General features: G+C 33.7%; 1 protein-coding gene across 1 annotated transcript; it reads right to left on the reverse strand.

Annotated features, from left to right (window-relative positions):
• On the reverse strand, nt 85–11,516 carry LOC104743937 (putative vacuolar protein sorting-associated protein 13A). The gene is made up of 29 exons (XM_010464966.2): nt 11,233–11,516; nt 10,682–10,763; nt 10,419–10,522; nt 9,660–9,755; nt 9,516–9,563; nt 9,325–9,375; nt 8,992–9,095; nt 8,757–8,874; nt 8,045–8,146; nt 7,733–7,930; nt 7,149–7,306; nt 6,791–6,949; nt 6,165–6,257; nt 5,662–6,016; nt 5,425–5,538; nt 4,602–4,697; nt 4,339–4,406; nt 3,999–4,119; nt 3,563–3,784; nt 3,246–3,473; nt 3,057–3,166; nt 2,814–2,910; nt 2,443–2,538; nt 2,222–2,356; nt 2,020–2,088; nt 1,064–1,546; nt 655–975; nt 318–449; nt 85–207 (listed from the first exon to the last, which is right to left on the reverse strand). Exons 1-29 carry the CDS (start codon nt 11,245–11,247, stop codon nt 85–87), a joined length of 4,098 nt encoding a protein of 1,365 aa, XP_010463268.1. The 5' UTR covers nt 11,248–11,516.

The raw sequence follows: 19,784 nt of genomic DNA on the forward strand, positions 1-19,784 counted from the left end.
CACAATAAAATGATGTCCAAAAAGAGCATTTGTATAAACTTCGTTTCCATTATAAATCAATTCGGTAAGAGGAAGATTTAGTGATCATGATACCTCTTGAACAAATCTGTAGAGGAATACAATACGAACAGCCGACAGTTTACCAGATAAGCTATAATCATATCCTTCATAGTCGTCATCTCCAGCACTGTAGGAACTGAATTTGAACTGCAGAGTAGAACAAGACTAAGCAAATGGACAACCACATCCAACAAGAACAAACATTATCACAGAAACAGGAATAAAACCGTCAATATTTTATAAATTCTATTCAATACCTTGATGAGAGACTCAACACCAGGATCACGTATGTCACAGAGCCAACTCCAACAGTTTCCAGAGTCCAACGACTTGTCACAGAGTTTGAAATTTCCCAGAGTCCCTTCTATTGAAAGAGAGCTCGGGTGAACCTTGAAAAATTAAACAAATTTAGCCAAAACTAGATACTAAAACTGATTCTCTATGATTAAACATTTAAACTACAATTAACTTTTTACAAAAGTGCCATGAACAAATTTGGTTTTGTTTAACTACTGGATAGGGCAAAGATTAAGAGAAAAGTAAAAAACAAAACCAAATACATCAAATAAGATGCCTTAGGTCAATATATCTTACCTTAATGTCCAACACAAATCGTTCCTGCACAAACATCGCAAGCTGAGAACCATCCTCCTTGTTAAGAAACACAGTCACATTATCAACATTCATGTTCAGGTAAAACACAACACGTTCCTTGCCATATCCAAGTAAGCCTTCAATGCGTCCACTTTCATCATTTGTTTCTTTCTCACTATCAGATTTCTCAGATGCCGAATTGTTGGCGTCTTTAGCATTTTCAATGTATGATGCCGTGCTCAAGTCAAATCCAAAACCAATTAGAGCAACTAAAGTTGGTCTGCTACAAAAGAACTCCAGTTTTGACATGCGAATGCTCATCTGGAATTAATTTCAAACAGAACTTAATAAAGCTGATAAGAAATATTTGCCGCACTAAGATGTCCTCCCATGGTCTTAAATTACATACCTGTGTGTCGATTCCATTATAATCGTGGGAACTGGAGCTCCTCGTCAAGAAAACAACTGATACAAAATCAGAAAATTCCCCACCCTGCACCTCATAGAAGACCTCATCGCAAAGAACTTTTCCCTGAGTTGTATCTTTTTCATGAACTATTCCTTCAGCATCCTCAAGTCCCACATGTTCATCGGAGTCCATCATCATGCTGCATTGAATCATATCCATATCCGGAGTACCTGGTTCTGTAGGAGACAGAAACTCTGGCAAAGCATCAGTGTAGGCATCTTCATCATCTGCATGTCCTACAGGCATCTCCTTGTCAAAAGAATCCCATGTTTCTAATGATTCTTGAATGTCTTCGTTCTTCAGAACAGAGTACGCCAAATACTGAGCACTTCCTGACTGCTGCTGCTGAAGTTCATCTTTGATTTTCAGAGAGTGCAACTTTGTCCTAACAGTTAAACCACTCTCGGAACTTATCACGTGCACCTGCAAAGCAAACACAATTCTACATCTATTAAACTAGTCTTTTGTATAAAGTTTACACAAGGAAATGAAAACAGCTTAGAAAAAATAACAAGGCATATCAGGAAGGGGAACCCTCTAAGTTGACGAAAGGCAAACATCCAAGCAAAGGAAAACTTGAAAGATGAGGCTCCTAAGATATCAAAATGATTTAGAAATCAATCCGCTGAGAAATTTATCATTAACTAATCCTTAGTCAACAATACTGTGGCTCTATTGGTAGTTTCCATCTCATCATCAACAGCTTAGGCAAGATTAATGAAATTATATAATTTTAACCAAAATCCTAATATCATGAGGTTATATTGTCTAAGTTTCACACACCCAGCAGGCCTTGTCCTTTTCCCCTTCTCTCCTTAGCACCCACGGCCCAAAACACACGCATATAACTCACTACCTCAAAACTTAATGAAATGAAATGTCCAACAAACACAAACCTTTCCTCCGGAAGCAAGAACCTTAAGAAGCAGAACCTCTTCAACCTGCTCATCACATTCATCTTTTATCTGCGGGATATATAGAATTTATAAAGTCAGGTAAAAAACGAGGAGTTGCTTTCACAGAACCTATGAAAGTTCCTAATCAATAAGGCATGGCATGCAAATAGCCCGCATATAAAAATATGTAGAAACAGCTAACCTTTCCATACAAGTACAACTTCGTCTCAACCAAAGCACCCGTAATAACTAGATCAGCAGCTTTCATATTCCTGGTCTGAGGTTCATGGAAGTCACCATCACTCGTTTGACCAAGTACATCCCCCGACAGAGGTGCCTACAAAAGGAAAAGATATTAACCAAAGAGAACCAATGCATTAAGAAAACCTAGAGAAAAGAAGAGAGGAGATTTTATAGACATACAGAAGCTTGATAGGTGGCTTGGACCAGTCCTCTCAGCCAAGCTGCCTTCTCCTCCCCCTGAAATTCTATGATCCAAGTGCTAGAAGATTCCAGGGCCTGAATAATGCATAAGATTTATCAGATAAACAGAAGGTTGCAAAGCAATATATGCGAGCTGGCTTTTTCTCCAGTATAACATCCAAACAACTTCAATAGAAGTATGATCCAGAGAATCATAGCACTATCATTCATATTATTGTTCAGGTAGACAGTCGTTCCAAGATTTAGCAAGCATAACCAATTTACCAAGAGAGTATATTTTATTCCCTGGACAACTTACATATTTTTCAGTTCTATTATGAATCCAGTTACAATAAAGCAGCTTAGCGTACCTTTTTAAGATCTGTTCCCCTTATACCGACAGCAAGACAGTATGGGGAACCACCAACATTTGCAGGTGGAACCTCGAACACTTGCCTACCAGCCATGCTGCACATTTAAGTTTATACTTTAAATGTCGTTTTGTAACATATGCAAAAGTCTCTGTAGTAGAAAAGAGCGCTTGAAAAAACAAAAGAAAAAAGGAAAAAAAAAAGAAGAGAGAGAGAAAGCACGTTAAAGAAAATAGCACAAACCATAAATAACGTTGATAATCAAGTGACTTCTCCGATTCCAATGTATACAGATATAAACCAGATAGAACAAGGCGACAAGATTGCCAAGTAGCAATAGAGTTGCCAATTCCCTGAAAAAGCAGATTCATAAAATCAAAGGTAGTACAAATAAACCAAGCTTGCAAAGTACATATATATCATAATGCATACCTTCCAAACTAAGATTCTAGCATCACTAGCAAGATCTGCAGGACTCCAAGGTTGGAGTCCATCTGGGATATGATCAACAGGAGCTTGACTGTAGGTTTTCATAGCACCATACAAGATGTCGAACAATTGCATGATCCTCATATATCTTGTTGGCGAGAAATGAACACCAATATTTGGCACTTGGATGGAAATTCTAGTGGATGGGTAACTTGGGTGAGGTACTTTGATCTTTAACAAGAAATAGACCCGTGTCAAGTAGAAATGCCTTACTGTAGCAATTGACTCTTAAAAATGATATATTAACGCAAAGGTAATACCTGATCAACAATAACTGCCATTCCACACCTATCAATAAGGGAATAAACATTGTCCGCTTTCTCTAGAATGGGAGACAGAATTGGCTGATTAGTGAAATCTTCCATGAGTAAACTGCATCCTTGGTTGTCAGATCCACAGTCTGTAAAGAAAGCAGCAATATCTCTTCCCGAAATGCAGAACCGGGAATATAAGTTTTGCCTTTGCTCCTCAGACCGAGTATCCTGCAATTGTACAAGAAATATAAGAAAACAGAAAGGAAACACTGGTAGACTCGAAGGGCTAGTCTGGAAACTTTTTTTTTTGAATGAACGTTAAATTTATTCAAACCAGAAAAAAACTTTTTACAACGTATGTAACCTGAAGCTAAAAGTTCAACAGTTTTAAGAGTGAAAAAGACACCCCACTACAGAAACAGCAGTTAGTCTGGAAACTTACCATGGTGGTTAACGTGAAATTACCAAAATCCAATAGGAAATGGCTACTGCACTTGGACGATCCTGAAGCTCTCAAAGGAATTCTCACCTTTGGAGCATCAAGATCAATGTCGAGAGCAAATCTGAGAAACCAAAGGCAAAACATAAGGAGACCAGTGAAAATTATGCTACTTGTGAAAAATGATTAAATAATTAATTTTATTTTCAACAGATTACGAAGACAAAATCTATAGTTCCACGGAACACACATTCCACTTTAGTGGCTACCAAAAGGTCCAACTCTGAACATATGGACAAAGATAAAAAGAAGGACATATAAAGTCCAGTTTAACTGTTCTAACCTGCTTTGCTCCTCCAATACTATTTGAAGTTGCTCTTGAGCCCGTCGAGTCACTTCCTCTAGTTTCATCTGAAATTAACAGTAAATATAAAATTAAATTGGCCAATAAGTATGCAGGAAAATAAACGTACATTCAAATGAATGATCAACCTCAAAAGGATCATACATGTCTTATTTTCACCAATATAATATAAATAAGCAAAAGAATTATGTAAGAAATAGGGTAGAAGTTGGAAAATTGCTACTGATCATTAATACCAATACCTGAAGTACAGCAGCAGTTTCCAGTGCAACAGTAGGGCTAACTGCATTACTTCGCTTCACAAACTCCAATACACGATCATAACTTTCAGTCCAGATCTGCAAAGAAGTAAAACCTCCAATATACTTAAGGCAGGTAGAAAGACAAAACAACAAATAAAATAGGGGGCAAGGTGGAAGTATTATGGGGAAAAAATACCAAGTCAACTCGAATATTCTAGAAGATAAAAAAAATTGGGTACGTAATTCAGACGTCTTTGGCGTCAAAATTAGACAAGATTGAAGAAACAACTCTTCCTATCCCCAAGTACCAAGTTATCTAATCGGAAAAGAAAACAAATTATCTATTCTGAAGGGAGTGTTAGTAATCCCTTGGTGGCAGCTGGATTTGGTAACAATAAAAATTTCGTAGTTGGTTAAACTTTCATACTAGATGGACTTTATTTTGTCTTACAACTGAATTCCAAACTTAAAAAACAAACATAGGACCATGGGAGTTTCAAGTAAATTCTTAATTTCCAAGAAAATTTAAAAACTTATAACCTTCTCCCTCCATAATTCCCAAAAGAGAAGCAACCAGCATACGTGAGAATTAAATTCCAAAAACTCTTTCTAAGGCCCCATGACAATTGACAATCCCCAATTTTCAGGAATACATGCACTTTATTCAATACCACCAACTAAATATTAGATATATGCTGCTATACTCTGGACATATCTTACAGTTATGCGACTTCTATACTCTGGACATATCTTACAGTTATGCGACTATTAGGCAGATGATATATGTCCATGTTTCAAGAGCATACATATATGAAGAGATTACCGTAGCATGACAAGGGGATATTGTGGCTGATAGCCTCCAATCAATGTTCTCTCCAATAGGTGCGTTCACAAAACTAGCCATCAAGGCATTTGTCTTTCTCTCACTGGATACACTCTGCAAAGCCAGCATGAAACAGAGAGGGGAGGGGGGAGGTCAAACTTCATTTTATACGCAATATATAGAATATTATCAAAGAGATTGTTGACCCTGGTCATAAGGTGGAAACTGATAACAAACCTGCGCTAGGGAACCTTCTGGTGCAGATAAGCCATAGAACCTCAGTGATACATCACACTGAGTACTTCGATATCTGAACTTGGTCGTCACATCGAGCTGCTCAAACCTACCACACAGCACCTCAGTCTGATTTATATCAACAATCCTAGCCGCACCTTGACCAATTGATACCGTTACAAGAAAGTGAGTCATATTCTGCATGTCTTTTCCTGAATACAAACTCATCTCTTCATCTGGCTGATGACTCAGTAACTTATTTATGGACTTCCACTCTTCTTTAGTCAATCCTTCCTCCGTCAATTTTGATCCATCAGCCACACTATCGACGTCAGGATCATCTTCAGCTTCTGTCCGCCTGCATGGATATGGTAGCCACAAAATTCAGAAAACTAAATGGTTTCCACCAGTGATTTTGCATTCATGGCTACGACAGGAAACAAAAACTGAATAGCCAAAAAAGCAAGACATATATCTTTACAAAGAATCAGCAAACCCCAACTGACCATTTGAATGAGAACCAGCCACCCTTTTTCAGTTTTCTCTGCTCAGCTGCTTCTTTTGACTTTACAGATTCTACCTTTGCATGTGCAAGCAACCTATGATGGCAATACAACATAATACACGATAAGATAAGTCGAAAGGAGAATAAAGCACATAGGCAGAACAGTGACTTTGAGAATCATAATGAAAATGGAAAGTAAGAATAGGAGAGCTTGAACTTCTTCTGAGCCAAAGTGGTATGATTAAACTAGCATTTTAATTGTTCTCAACTATATAACTGACGAAGAGACTGGAACACAATTACAGACGCAGCCAATCATAAGAGGGCAGTACCAAACAACTACAACAGCACATAGAAGCGAGCCTAATAGCACCTACAGCCTGCGACTACGACAGAGGCAATAGCAAACTTAACCACTACGAAAATGTAAGGCAGATTCTTCAGAGTGGAATCTACTTCAGTATAACAGAAACTTAAATACTTAACCATGGTCATGTGAACTTCTCAAATAAATCCAGAGATTAAGCGTCAGCGGAATGGAATTCCAATGGTATGCATCACAGGGTGGGATTTTCATGTTAAGAAATCACATGCCTTTTAATCAAAATGTTGGCATATGATTATTACCTCCATAAAAGAATCACTTTGGAATCAAGGTCCTTTTCGATTTCTCTCATCTCTGGGTAATTAGCATTTGATGACTGCTGCAGAAAATTGGCATACAGCTGAATATAGCGCCGACGTAACTGGCAAAGATGGTGGATACTATCCCAAGAAAATCGATAACTGAAATGGGGTAAATAAATGCAAAAATCAGATCAAACTAGAAAATTATTCGACAGATCAAGCGCAGTCATACATTACCAGAAGACGCTCAAAACTATTCAGGCTAAAAACCAAATAGCTCTGACAAATAAATGCTGTTTCATCTTCTATTATGTCATTGAAATCATACATGAGAGAGTAAAATGAAACAAACATGTACCATAATCTCTTTTGTTGCAAACTAGCTTGAGCAGCAAACCGCCACCACAAACGTGGAGCCTCTGAAACAGGAACCATGGGCCTTAAATGTGAAATCTCTATATATGTTTTGTATCTGGAAACAACTTCAACCAGCTTTATCCAATCATGATATTGCTCCTGTTAAGAAAAAGGGCAAAGAAAAAATACAAGAGAGTTAAGTCCAGCACCTCAAGAAAAAACGAACTTGCTAAGCAGATGCAATATTAATCTCTAATGAGTCTCAGGAAGCTGGAATACAGAAAGAAGAAATCAGAACCTACAGGAAAAAAATTACTGTTAACTCTGGGAAAAAAAGTTGTGGCTCTAAGTCTGAAGCAGAACTTAAAGATTATGAAGATGTTTGCTTTTGAGCAGATGAAAAGGGGATTATATAATCCAATATTGTAATGTTCTGTAAGTGTAGTTTTCCACTGTTGTGATCTTTGCAACATTTGTGTTATATATAAAACGAAACACTTATGAGGGAAAAAAAACCTAGAAAAAAATGGGGAACACATCCCCCAAAAAAATTAAACCAACTATATCAAGTACAGAAAGTGGTACCTCTGTGATAGTCACGTTAACATCATTAAGGATAACCGATGCCCTTTCAAATGGAATCTCCGAATTATTTCTCTCCTGGTTGCCTAACCGATGATATTTAAGAGATCCATTGATAGGGGACAATAAATAGTGACGATTTAAGGCCCATTTCGACTTTATTTTTTGCTCGGTCTGCGCCTTTATGCCATCTTCAAACATCTGAAGGAAGGCAGTCAAATTTATATACAAAACACTAAAAAATCATTTCATTTGACCAATAACCAGGCCAAAAATACAACGTAATCACCAAGAAAAAAGTATGTATGAACAAACCTCAACCCATTCTGCAGGAGTAATATCATCCCATGGCTTCTCTATTTCCCAGGGAAAGCTATTAGAATCATGATACAGAGCAAGTCTTTCAAGCTGCAATGACTGTTACAGATACCATGTGTAGCAAAAAAAAGTTGGTTCAAGTCAATAAGTAGCATCATCATCATTCATAACACTCCATCAACAGACCTCGTAACAAATTCCATTGCAGTTGAAATCTCAGCCTATCGTGAATTAGCTTAAACTATAACTAGCATTCAAAACGAACACAGCAAAAGAAAAGGGAAACAATAACTAACTGAACACAAACGAAAATACAAATTAGGGTATCAGAGCCTGGAACTGTTTCTTAAACTGCTACGTCATTTTATCCATGTCGTTTTATGGCAGGAAAAAAACACACACAAAAAAAAAAAAAAAAAAAANTTTTATAAGCTCAACCAATGTTTTATTGTATTTGAGACCTCTGTGAGAAGAGTCCTTGAACTTAAATGAAAAAGACCACAAAATGAGTTCTCTTCGAAGTCGGAAGATATTTTAAGGAATGGGAAGACTAGATTTGTATTCCAAATATAAACCGCAAGAGAACTCAAACGTCAAACCATAGCTGTTTATAGTGCAAACACACATGTACTTTGAAACACTATCTTTTTGTCAACTTTCAACTACTTCAGCCAATTGAGAAAAGAAAGGAAAGAAATAAAAAGTTCACCTTACGCAGTTTATCCAAAGCGCCACTTGTGTCAAAGGTCTCATTTCCTTCTTCATCCATTGTAACAGCTGCGAGCTTGGCCAAGGTGATGCCCGCAGCAAAGGGGTGCCCTGGATTACTAGAGCATATAGTTGAAATAAGAAAAAATCTATCAAGTCGTCTCCAACTCCAATAAACACCAACAACAAAGATACTAAAAGTGAAAAAAGAAACAAAAAGGCAAACAGCCACAAACCTGGTAGAATCCTCGTATCTAATATGTACATTGCTGATGGAAACTTTCAGATTACCAATAATAGTAGCAATAATCGAACCTAGCCATGAATTTCCTGGTGGAGGCTGAGAAGTACCAACCAAATAAGAGCTATAAGTTATAACATGCTTAGCGTAAGAGACTTTTGTTATCTAGTAGTTAGCAAGGTCTGCATATATCCTTCGTAAACGATTGCAATATAAGGTATCCTCTAATCTGATTAGGAAAGTTCCAGCGCCACTCAAACACATACCCCCCTAAATAGAAAATGAGAACATAACAAAAAATTAAGTTATCTAAGTTTTAGAGACATACACTTCCCAGCTTCGATTTTGCCCTTGCGTCAAGAGTTGCTGTTTCTGCTTCCTATATGTAACAGACATGAGAATGATAACTCAGAATAACATCAAACTTTATCTTGTTGATGAAAATGAAAATCTAAGTCTCATGTAACGATCATATATAGAAGCATCCATGAAACTGCATCAGCCAGAAAAATTAAGTACCTCAATCTGCTGAAGCTTGGTTTCTAGAAGCTTTTCCCTGTCTTCCTCCTAGTATGTAATTAGTGTAAGCAAATTCAGCACCAACCAAAGTAAAAAGCTTAAAAGTGAGACAAGCAAACATACTTAACAATTCCAACAAAATACCTTAAGTGTTCGGTCATCAGGGGCAGGATAAGCAAGGACGAAGACACGGTCGATCAGAACAATGACTGGCTCTTTTCCCAAACTTTTCCAAGGGACCTGAAAAAAAGGTTTGTATGAGCCACTTTCAAATTTTACATTCGATACCTAACCGTAGTACAAGAGTTTCCTGATAAAAGCAGCGTTTGCTGAACTAAATCGAAGTCCAAGTTCCGAAATGAGGGTATCAGCCAACTTGCAATCTCCATGACATTTGACTTCGTATCAAAAGCTTCAATATATGCAACACATAGAATGATATGCATATCTATTTCATTTTTAACGTCAGCACATTATCTAACTAAACATGTAACTTTGTACCTCAGAAGTCATAAACAGTGACCTAAAATTTTCCACTCTGATCACTATTACCACCAACATGTTCGTTATAATCCAAACTGAAATCGATTTCCAGCACTTCCGCTTTACATCATTAAATGAGAGCATCACACATGAAAACAGTTCTGGTTATGTAAGCATTTAAGATGTTTTTCCTCTCTCGAAATCCCCAAATGACTCTTACATATATCAGGATTAGTATGTGAGACGCTGCAAGTAACTATGGCAAGGATTACCAATCCAACATAAATTTCTCGACAGCTCAAGTAGGCAAACATTTGAGAAAGAAGAAACATGCTTTATCTGTCAAGCGTACAGAACAGGAACAGTGGTCTGGAGGAAAATCATCAAAATTTCCAACAAGAGAGAAAAAAAAATAGCAACCTTCAAAGTGATGGTTCCAACAAAACCGGATTTGACAGCAACCGGAAGTTTCAGTGAATTCAGAGCCTCTGCCTTTAATTTCAAATCTTTAAGAACAACATCACCTAAAAAGCAAGAAAACCCAACATCAAAAACAACAACTGACTAGACAGCCAAGGGATTACATCTCTACATAAATCATAAGCAGTCTTTGCTCACAAGAATTTTCAAGACCCCCTAGATATCTATATAACAAATTTTAACCAAAAAAAAAAAAAAACAACCTTTCCAGACACTAATTCTCAGAGCCTCTGTCGAGAGTCCATGCACATATTCACCCAAATACCTCCGAAGCAGATGCAGTACCTGAATACCGAGTCGCAATTAATAGATACTCAATTCAATCAATTAAGTTGGACACAAAACTAATTAGCAAGTTAGAAAAAAAAACTCTGACCTAAGAGCAAAGATTTCCTGCACAACAACATATCACTATAATTGTAAAAGGGTATCCAATTAACCATCCAAGTGACTAACTTAGAAAGTTCCTTCAAAAGTCTCTCATTTCAATTCCAATTGTTAATGCACTATTCAACTACTAGCAGTAACAGCTACTACCATTAACCTCTCTCACAGAAGCTAATAAAACCCCATTTTCGCTATCGACATGTACATAACCATATATAATTCCAAACACATTCCCATACGAAGAGTCAAACTAATCAATCACCCAGCATCGCAACACCGAACTTACACCAAAACACATAACTTCTAAAACTAAACTCGTCGCAAATCCCCAAAGAAAAAATTAACAAGAATGAGAAGGAAGGCTTACATGAGCTTCGAACATGGCGGCGATAAGAAATTAAGCTAGGAGAGGGGAAAAAATTGGAAAGTGTTTTCAAGTTTGATTGAGAAAATCGAGGATCATCGAGATCCGAGAAACGAACCGACTCAACATTAAAAAAGAGGGAAGCACGATCTCAAAATTCTAAATCGAACAAAGGTTCTTCAAATCCCAGAGATCGATCTACCGAGAGAGAGAGAGGATAGAATAAGCAAGAGACTCGAGAGAGAGAGAGAGAGAGAGAGAGAGAGAGAATAAAGAAGGACTGAGAGAGAGAGAGAGAGAGAGAGAGAGAGAGGGATGAGTTTTTCAGGTAATATACGTGCCGGTCCTATAAGCTATTTTGTATTTTGTATTTTCCGGTCAATATACATTTTTTATATTTTAATTTAATTTTAAATTTACTATTTCAAATGACAGTACTTTTATTTTCTTTTAGCCCCTAAGATTTCTTTAAAATCTCACAATTCTCCATAAACTTTTTATATTTTCAGAATCGTCAAGATGTCTTGAACCAACATAATAACGAACTGTTTTTGTTCATGATTGTTATTACTTGGGTGTGTTCGCATATATATCCACTTTGAAACAAAATACCAAAAAAAAATATTGTAAGATTCCAAGATATTTTGTTAGACAAATTAAATGCTACTACGATTCTTTTTCAATATATCCTAGTCATGGGGTCTCAAAGTTTAAACTTCATTGACAATTTGACATCGATCATGCAAGAAAATGCATGGATCCAATAATTATGAATTGAGCATGTAACTCTCTTTATCTATAATTTTTATATGTTGTTTGCAAATTGTAGGAACCTCGGTTCTCATGGTAAGGACATATCTTTTGGAGCTGAAGAATACTACGATATAAGATTATAATTAAAAATAGAGAATTTGTTATAAATGCAGATTTTGAGATAATCTTTTTGTTGAATATTTTCATTTTTGCTCTCATTCACATTATTACAATATGTTAAATTAATTTTTTTTTTTAAATTTATAGGTTTGAGTTCACTATTTTACATTTAGAGTATAGTTTTAAGGGAGTAGGTTTAGGATTTAGAATTTAGTTATTATATATTAAAAAGATGTATTTTTGAAAATAGACACCATGAATGGATATTTTTGAAAAAGGACATAGAAAAATACCCTTGAAATAGCAAATTGAATTAGATATCGATTAATATTTCTATCACTATCTAATTTCTTCTGTTTCATTTGTTTTTATTATATAAATCTTATTATATTACTAACTCTTTACTTTTTCATGTAGTATATTATATAATATCATCACACAAATATTTGTTTCACCGGGAAAATAAACACAACAAAATTATATAAAATAGATTAATACCATCTAATATGTTATCCATCACAGAAATCCCAAAAATATTCTCTTACGTTGTAGCTCAAGTCAGTTCCTACTATATAAGGTACTTCTTAAGTTGACAAAAAGAGGTACTTTTTAACTTTAAAAATGTCCACATTCTTATGGTTTTGTTGTGTGTATATGGGTTCAAATTGTGCCTGCTTTTGAGAAGTTTTTGTAAAAAAATAAATCGTCATCAGAAATCTTGATGAAATTTGTGTGTCTGATCAGACTGTATAACCTTGTGTCATGTAACTGATGGATTGAATGTGTGTTGAAAAAGATCAAACTAATTCTGAATACGAATGAGCAGGAAGCTTGATCTATATTAAACATTCAAATTTAAAAGTTTATCCAGTTTATTTTGGTTTTTTATTTTAAGGAATTTAAAATTTTTAAAAAGATTCAAAGTATTATAAATATTTAAACTTTAATTTTTTTATAGATACTTAACATTTAAACTTTTAAAAAGTTAAATTTTATAAAATGTTTAAAATATCAATGATATTTACACTTTTGTGAATTTTCAAATATTATAAATATTTAAACGTTATAAGAAATTTATATACTTAAAATTTATAAGAAGCGGCAATATTATAAAATGTTACATTAAATGGTTACAATCGTAATATATATCATACTAACTCAACTTAATCCTAATAATACAAAACAATAAATATTAAAAATTAAGATGTTATTAATAAATAAATAAAATTTGTCTCACTGTGTACCATGAGTTCAAATATTCTGAGATGGGATTATATGACGGGATATGTTTGAATCGATATTAATATAAAATTAAAGTATCATTCATTCGGTGCTACACGGGTAAAACATCATTTCATTAATTTCTTAACAATGTCAATATTAGAGTAACAAATGTATCTAATTATGTTGATTAAGTTAATATTATGTAAAAAACAAATTGAAATTAAACAATTTAAATCATAGAATTAACAATCAAAATACAATTCTATTATTTTAAACACTAAACAAAAATAACAAACAATACAAATTTAAATTAATTTTTTCAGTTACAAATAACTTGTTATGCGGTGTACTGCATATAAAATCTAGTAGCTCAATAGTGAAATAGCTGAATTATGAAATAACATAATCAATAGGACAACAACAATTTTAAACGTGATATAAACGATTTTTTTTCTTAAAATAAAATGCCAAAAACTACTTTTTAAGAACACTTGTAGCCACCAAAAATTGCTATCTTTGAAATGGAGTGATCAAAGCTCCTACATAGAAGGACAAGGTGGCTATATTATTTGTAGGATGCATTCTCAAAAATATCGTGTATAAACTGTGTAAAGTATGAAATACAAGTTGCAAATCTTGACCGGCCTACAGAATCGTCAATCTCAAGCTAATGTTTATAATCAAAAGACCTTCCTTGATCTTACGTTTTGGATACTTACTATGTATGTGGGTTACTTAAATAGTTAAGTTTATGGCTCTTTTCACATACATTTTCTTCTAATCTTTCTTCTGATAAGTCGTTCCAAATGATGCTTGTATATAAAACACATATAAAAAGAAGAAGAGGTAACATGAATAGATAAAAATTTCAAACACTTGATATCCATGTTAAGATAGATACGAATATTGTAGTATATTGTTAATGAGATAGATGTAAATCTCATAGAGATAAGGTCTAGTGAATATTGATGTAAATCTCATAGAGATAAGGTCTAGTGAAGATTGATGTATATCTACCCATGTGTATATAAGGGTAACTCAACCTAATGGAATAACACAAGTTGGTTAAAACCAATTCTCTTTCTTAAGCTTACAGTACACAATAATGATTTCAAAATAATACAAAGGTTATAGACTTATATATATATATATATATATATATATAAGATTGGGTTTTGAAAGTTAGCCATTAACAAAATTTTGACATGTCTCAAGTTATTAATCAGAGATTTTTACATGTGAAAAAGTGAATATTTAATAAGAGAAATTTGAGTTAACGATAAAATTTTTTTTAAAAAAATTATTAATAATGTAAAAAGATAATTATAAAAAATACAAAAATTAAACAGTTTTTAGAAAAATAATTATAAGGAGATTATATATTTCATAAAATTCAAAATTATAACATTATTTACTTATTTTTAATTTTAAGTTATTAATTCAACAAAAAAAATACAAAAGGGATTAAGGAAAATGTACAGTTAATTATTAATTCTAAAAAATATAAATATTTACTTCTATATAAACATAGATCATCTCACATTTTTCATCTAACAAAACAATTTATTCAAAAACATTGCTTTAAAATTTGTTCTATTGGTAAAACTTTTTTAATGGAAAGGTAATTTTTTCTTATTTTTTTTAACCAAAATTTTCTCTTACTTTCTCATTTTTCAGTTTGGAATAGGTAAGATTAATATGTTGACCCAAAAAAAAGATTAATATATGCATCTTATTTTTCTAATATGGTTAGACATAGCCAAATATTTAAAGCCTCTCGGACTTAACAGACCAGCCGTCGGATATGGATGGGCCAGGAGTAGACGTGGCCCCACTACAGAAGGTGGGTCCATGGACATGGGCTCACAAAGCAAGGTGGCAGTCGGAGAGTTCTAGAAACAAATTCTATATCATGGTGTGAAAAACATTTCCACGAGTACATTAGAAAAAAATATTATTAGTTACTATCAAAAGATTTTGTGACGTTAGAAAATGGTCTTTAGTTTCTTTGGTTGTCGGAGCAAGCCATTTTGAGATTGCTAAAAGACGTGAACATGTTCTCTCCATACATGAGGAGGGCAGAACCAAGATTCTCTCTATGGTGGAGGAGGTTGGGAGCAAAGGTTATCTCCCCAAGGGAAGAAGGTGGAGGAGGTTGGACGCAAGGTTCTCTCCATGGCTGGTTATACACTATTGTGATGATACATGATTGATTAGTATACTATGTTATATATTTTTTTTTCTAAATGTATTTTGAACCACTAATTTTAGTAATTAAAAATACTATGTAAAAGTAATAGTAAAAAGACATAATAGTTGGATTAATGTGTTTATATATACATTTTCTAGATGGTGGTAAAGAACATATTTGTAATATACAGTATATTTAGGTATAAAAACATGTTTTTAATGATAATATATATAAAAATTTGTAAATAGATATAAATCTGTATATTATAGCAAACATAAAACATAAAACAATATAAATAACGAAAATTAAATTTTAATATATTTTTGTAAATTTTAATTTAATTTATAAACTTTAAACTTGCACAGGCGAGTCCATATTTATCTAGTATGATATAAACTTGAACTTAGATTTGTCTATCGAACTTTTTCACGTGACCGTCTTCTCAATAGTATACAATTATGCATTTAATTTAAAACAATCTAAAAGCACAAGTCGATTTATTGCATTTGAATAAAATATATAATCTTCTTAATTAAATAGCACAAGACATTTAACAAACATAACCATGATTTAACGGATCGTATGTGTTTTTTTTTTTTTTTTTGGATACAAGCCCAAAGAACTTAATAGATTGAGCGAGAATTGCCCAAGGTCCAAAGCTTTCTTTTGACTAGCACTGAAAATAAATTTGGTTAAAAACAACACACTATGGCCATGATTTATACATATAAGGTTACCTGGCCACATTGGCCACATAGTATACACTATACACTAATGCATATATACATGCATGTACATCATACATCAGAAAAAAAAAATGATTGCCTTGCATAGATTATACACATCCAGATGCACATATATCATACATGACCTCAACGCATCTATTTCAATGTCTTAAAACGTATCCACTAGTATATCGCAAAACGCAAATATGCTTTTCTCTAGCGGCCTTTCAACTTACCGCTCTCCACCAACATGCCTTGTTGCGTAGTCTGATGTAATTTACATATTATCGAATCCGGTTATATACCAAGTCACCAACGAACAAAACATATCAACATTGACACTAATAATACTTTTTCCTCGACCAAGTTGCTTTTAAATTACTGATACTCCATGTCCCTGATCTCGATCCACCTTCAATACCTATAATTATTTGTCAAATACTCCTTACAAACACTCTTCCTCAACTTCATATATGTTGGTGTTGGGTTTCGACGATCGAGAGGCCGTAGAAAAACCCATTAAGGAGCAGATGTCTAATACGATAATGGGCCTGCTGCAGGCCCAGGAAGAGAATTGGATTGAGAAGATCGCTAAGTCAAACTGGGGAAATGATTACAGGATCGTGAGCGAAATCGTAGGAAGAGATCCATGATAGTTCTAGGGTTGTTTCAGTTTAAATACTCGAATTCTGTAAAGAAGGAGGGGGAATTGGGTACCGAGCAACAAAGAATTAATCAATACAAATCCAGTTTGTCAATTCTTCTTAGTTCATATCAATTTCTACCGAAAGTCTGCCAAGATCTTATAAACCATTTAAAACACTTTAAATCGTTGTTTTTCATATCAACAATATTGAATCTAAATTTCGGTTAAGCTATTATAATGCTCAAACCTCCAACTAAAGAGACGTGTTAATAATTACTATTTAGACTTGTAAAAATAACATACTCTTAAATACATATGAATATCAATTGTTAGAATGTATAATCTATAGATTTACTCCGCCGTGGGAGATGGAGAATATAGAGCTTTACCATTATTTTTCGTCAACCTCTAGCTAGTCTTACAAATATGTTAATTAATTAGTAATTAAGAAGCAAATAATTAAGCATTTCGAACTAATTAAACATCCACGAAGCAGACAAGAACCTTTGGGTTTCTTCCGCTGTCTTACGGAGTGTGAACATTGTCGTCAAGCCGTCCAAATCACACTAAAAATATAGTACTTATATTGTTTATATACGATTATGCTAAGCATCAAATCAAATCTCAACGTTATGAATAGATCATTAACCTAAAATTCACCAACCCGTGACGCATCTCTGGTGCGACATACACATGCCCGTGAGTTTTGCGAAACCACACGTGGCGACTCACCATTTTTCCAATCCCATTTAATGTCATATCAATCTTTCTCGTAAATTATATAATCTACGTCCATGACATTTTGAGTTATCATGGATCTAGTAAGAAAATTATATTTTATAGACTACATGCAACAACTTTCTATTTTTATTCGCAACGTTTGGTAGCTCCGAAGTAAGATCATTTTGATCGTCACGATTTGGTCGTTAGGGCTTACTGCCAATATATATTTTGTTACAATAAATTTCACTAAGCATAATTGCAATACATATACTTTTCAAGAACTCGTATACTTTTCAGTATATATTGTATGATTTTTCCCTGAAACAATGTATTGATGCTTTTTTAATTATATTTGGGGACAAAAGTAAACTCACATTGGAATATTTTTCGTCATTGTCGATTTATAAGATATTTTAGCTAAAAATATAAAAAATAATAAACTATATCAAATTTTATTTTGTTAAAAAAAAAGTAAAATTTAAGTATTATATAATTTCTAGGTTTTTTTGTGTTTTACACAAATTAGTTAGCGAATTGAAAAAAAAAATTTCTCCACTCCTATGATCCGATTATTATTTTTAGGGAGATTCTCAAAAATATCACTAATTTAAGTTTCTCTTCCAAACTTAGCACACATTCTCCTAAATTCCAAAACTAACACATATACTCTAATTAAATATTAAAAGAATAATTTTTTTTAATTTTTTTATATATTATCATTGTCTTAAGCGCTTTCCTGGACAAAGTACAATCACGCATCTCTCTTCCACTAACTATCATCATCTCGTTGTTGATTGTTTACAGAAGATCAAAGTTTCGACGAAATCGCCGGCGATCTACAAGAGATCGATGACATCCGCAGAAGATCAGTGACACCCGCTGGAGATCAAAAATTGCCACCGCTTTCACCTCTTTCTCTCTCTCCTCCATCGCCATCTGGTTAATTGAAACGCTTTGTGTTTGAATCTTTCTTCTTATTCTAAAACCTAGCTTGTAAAATTGGGCTTTTTTGATTCAGTTGGGGGGTTTTAGGTGTTTTATTTGTTTGCTAATTTGATGAAGTTTAATGGAGTGAATGTGATTTTTTATTGTAAATTGAGCTCGTTGGTGAAGGTTAAGATGTGATTGGTACAAATGATTCATGTAGCAAAGTGATTGTTGATGGTTGTGTGATTTTTTGCATTAGAGTTTGATTAGTAAGTCTAACTTTCAGGTTGACTGGTACAAATGATTCGTGTAGCAAAGTGTGTTGTTTGTTGCTCGTGTAATTTTGTGTTTCTTTGTCATATTTGAAGATTAAGGAAGCATTGTTGATAATTCATGATGATGTTCCTGAAACTTATTCCCTAATTTCAATTTTTATCGCAGGAAATGAGGTTTTTCTCTAAGCTACGTGATGTATCTGCAGATGACACAAGATGCAAGTATGCTTTGGATATCTGCAGATGAGACTGTGTTCCTTTATACAATTTTACTCTATCTGATGTTTAGACATATATGATGCTTGAGAAACTTTTTTAGTTTTTTTTGGTACTTGTCTAATGTATAACATTCTCACATGTTTATGTTAGCACTTTGTTTTAACTGTGACTGAACTTCAGGAAATATTATATGAAATTCAGGAAATATTGTATTAAATTCAGGAAAGATTGTATGAAATTCAGAAAGGATCCATAGATATTTAGGAAGACTTTATCAAATTTCATGAAGACCTTCATAGAAAAATAAATTCATGAAAGATTTCATAAAAATTCATGGACTTTCATGAACATATTTATTGTTACAGATTCTCTTTAATTTCAAGAAAATTCAAGAAGTGGGATGATCATAATACATTCAAGTAAAAAATTGTTAAATGATCATAAAACATTCATGAAGGATTCCCAGATATTTAGGAAGTTTTTATCGAATTTCAGGAAAACCTTCATAGAAAAATAAATTCATGAAGAATATCATAAAAATTAATGAAGACTTTCATGACCATATTTACTGTTAGAGGCTCTCTTTTATTTCAATAAAATTAAGAAGTAGGATGATCATAATACATTAAAGTACGAATATAAGCATTATACAGATTTTACAAACGTTCCATCGCTATGACTCGCTTCACCGTCGTGTTCAAATTTGGCTATGTAATATGCTTCTTGTCCACCATTTCTCCATGAAGTTGTCA

This window comes from Camelina sativa, chromosome 14 (genome assembly GCF_000633955.1).
Source record: "Camelina sativa cultivar DH55 chromosome 14, Cs, whole genome shotgun sequence".
NCBI lineage: Eukaryota > Viridiplantae > Streptophyta > Magnoliopsida > Brassicales > Brassicaceae > Camelina > Camelina sativa.

Bases quoted from the DNA above. Each gene is read 5' to 3' on its own strand.
- LOC104743937 (XM_010464966.2), bottom strand. The intron at 9,564-9,659 runs GTATTTTGTTGG...ATTACATACTAG, and splicing joins CTGATGACCGAACACTTAAG to GAGGAAGACAGGGAAAAGCT. The intron at 1,547-2,019 runs GTTTGTGTTTGT...TTTGCTTTGCAG, and splicing joins TTCTTGCTTCCGGAGGAAAG to GTGCACGTGATAAGTTCCGA.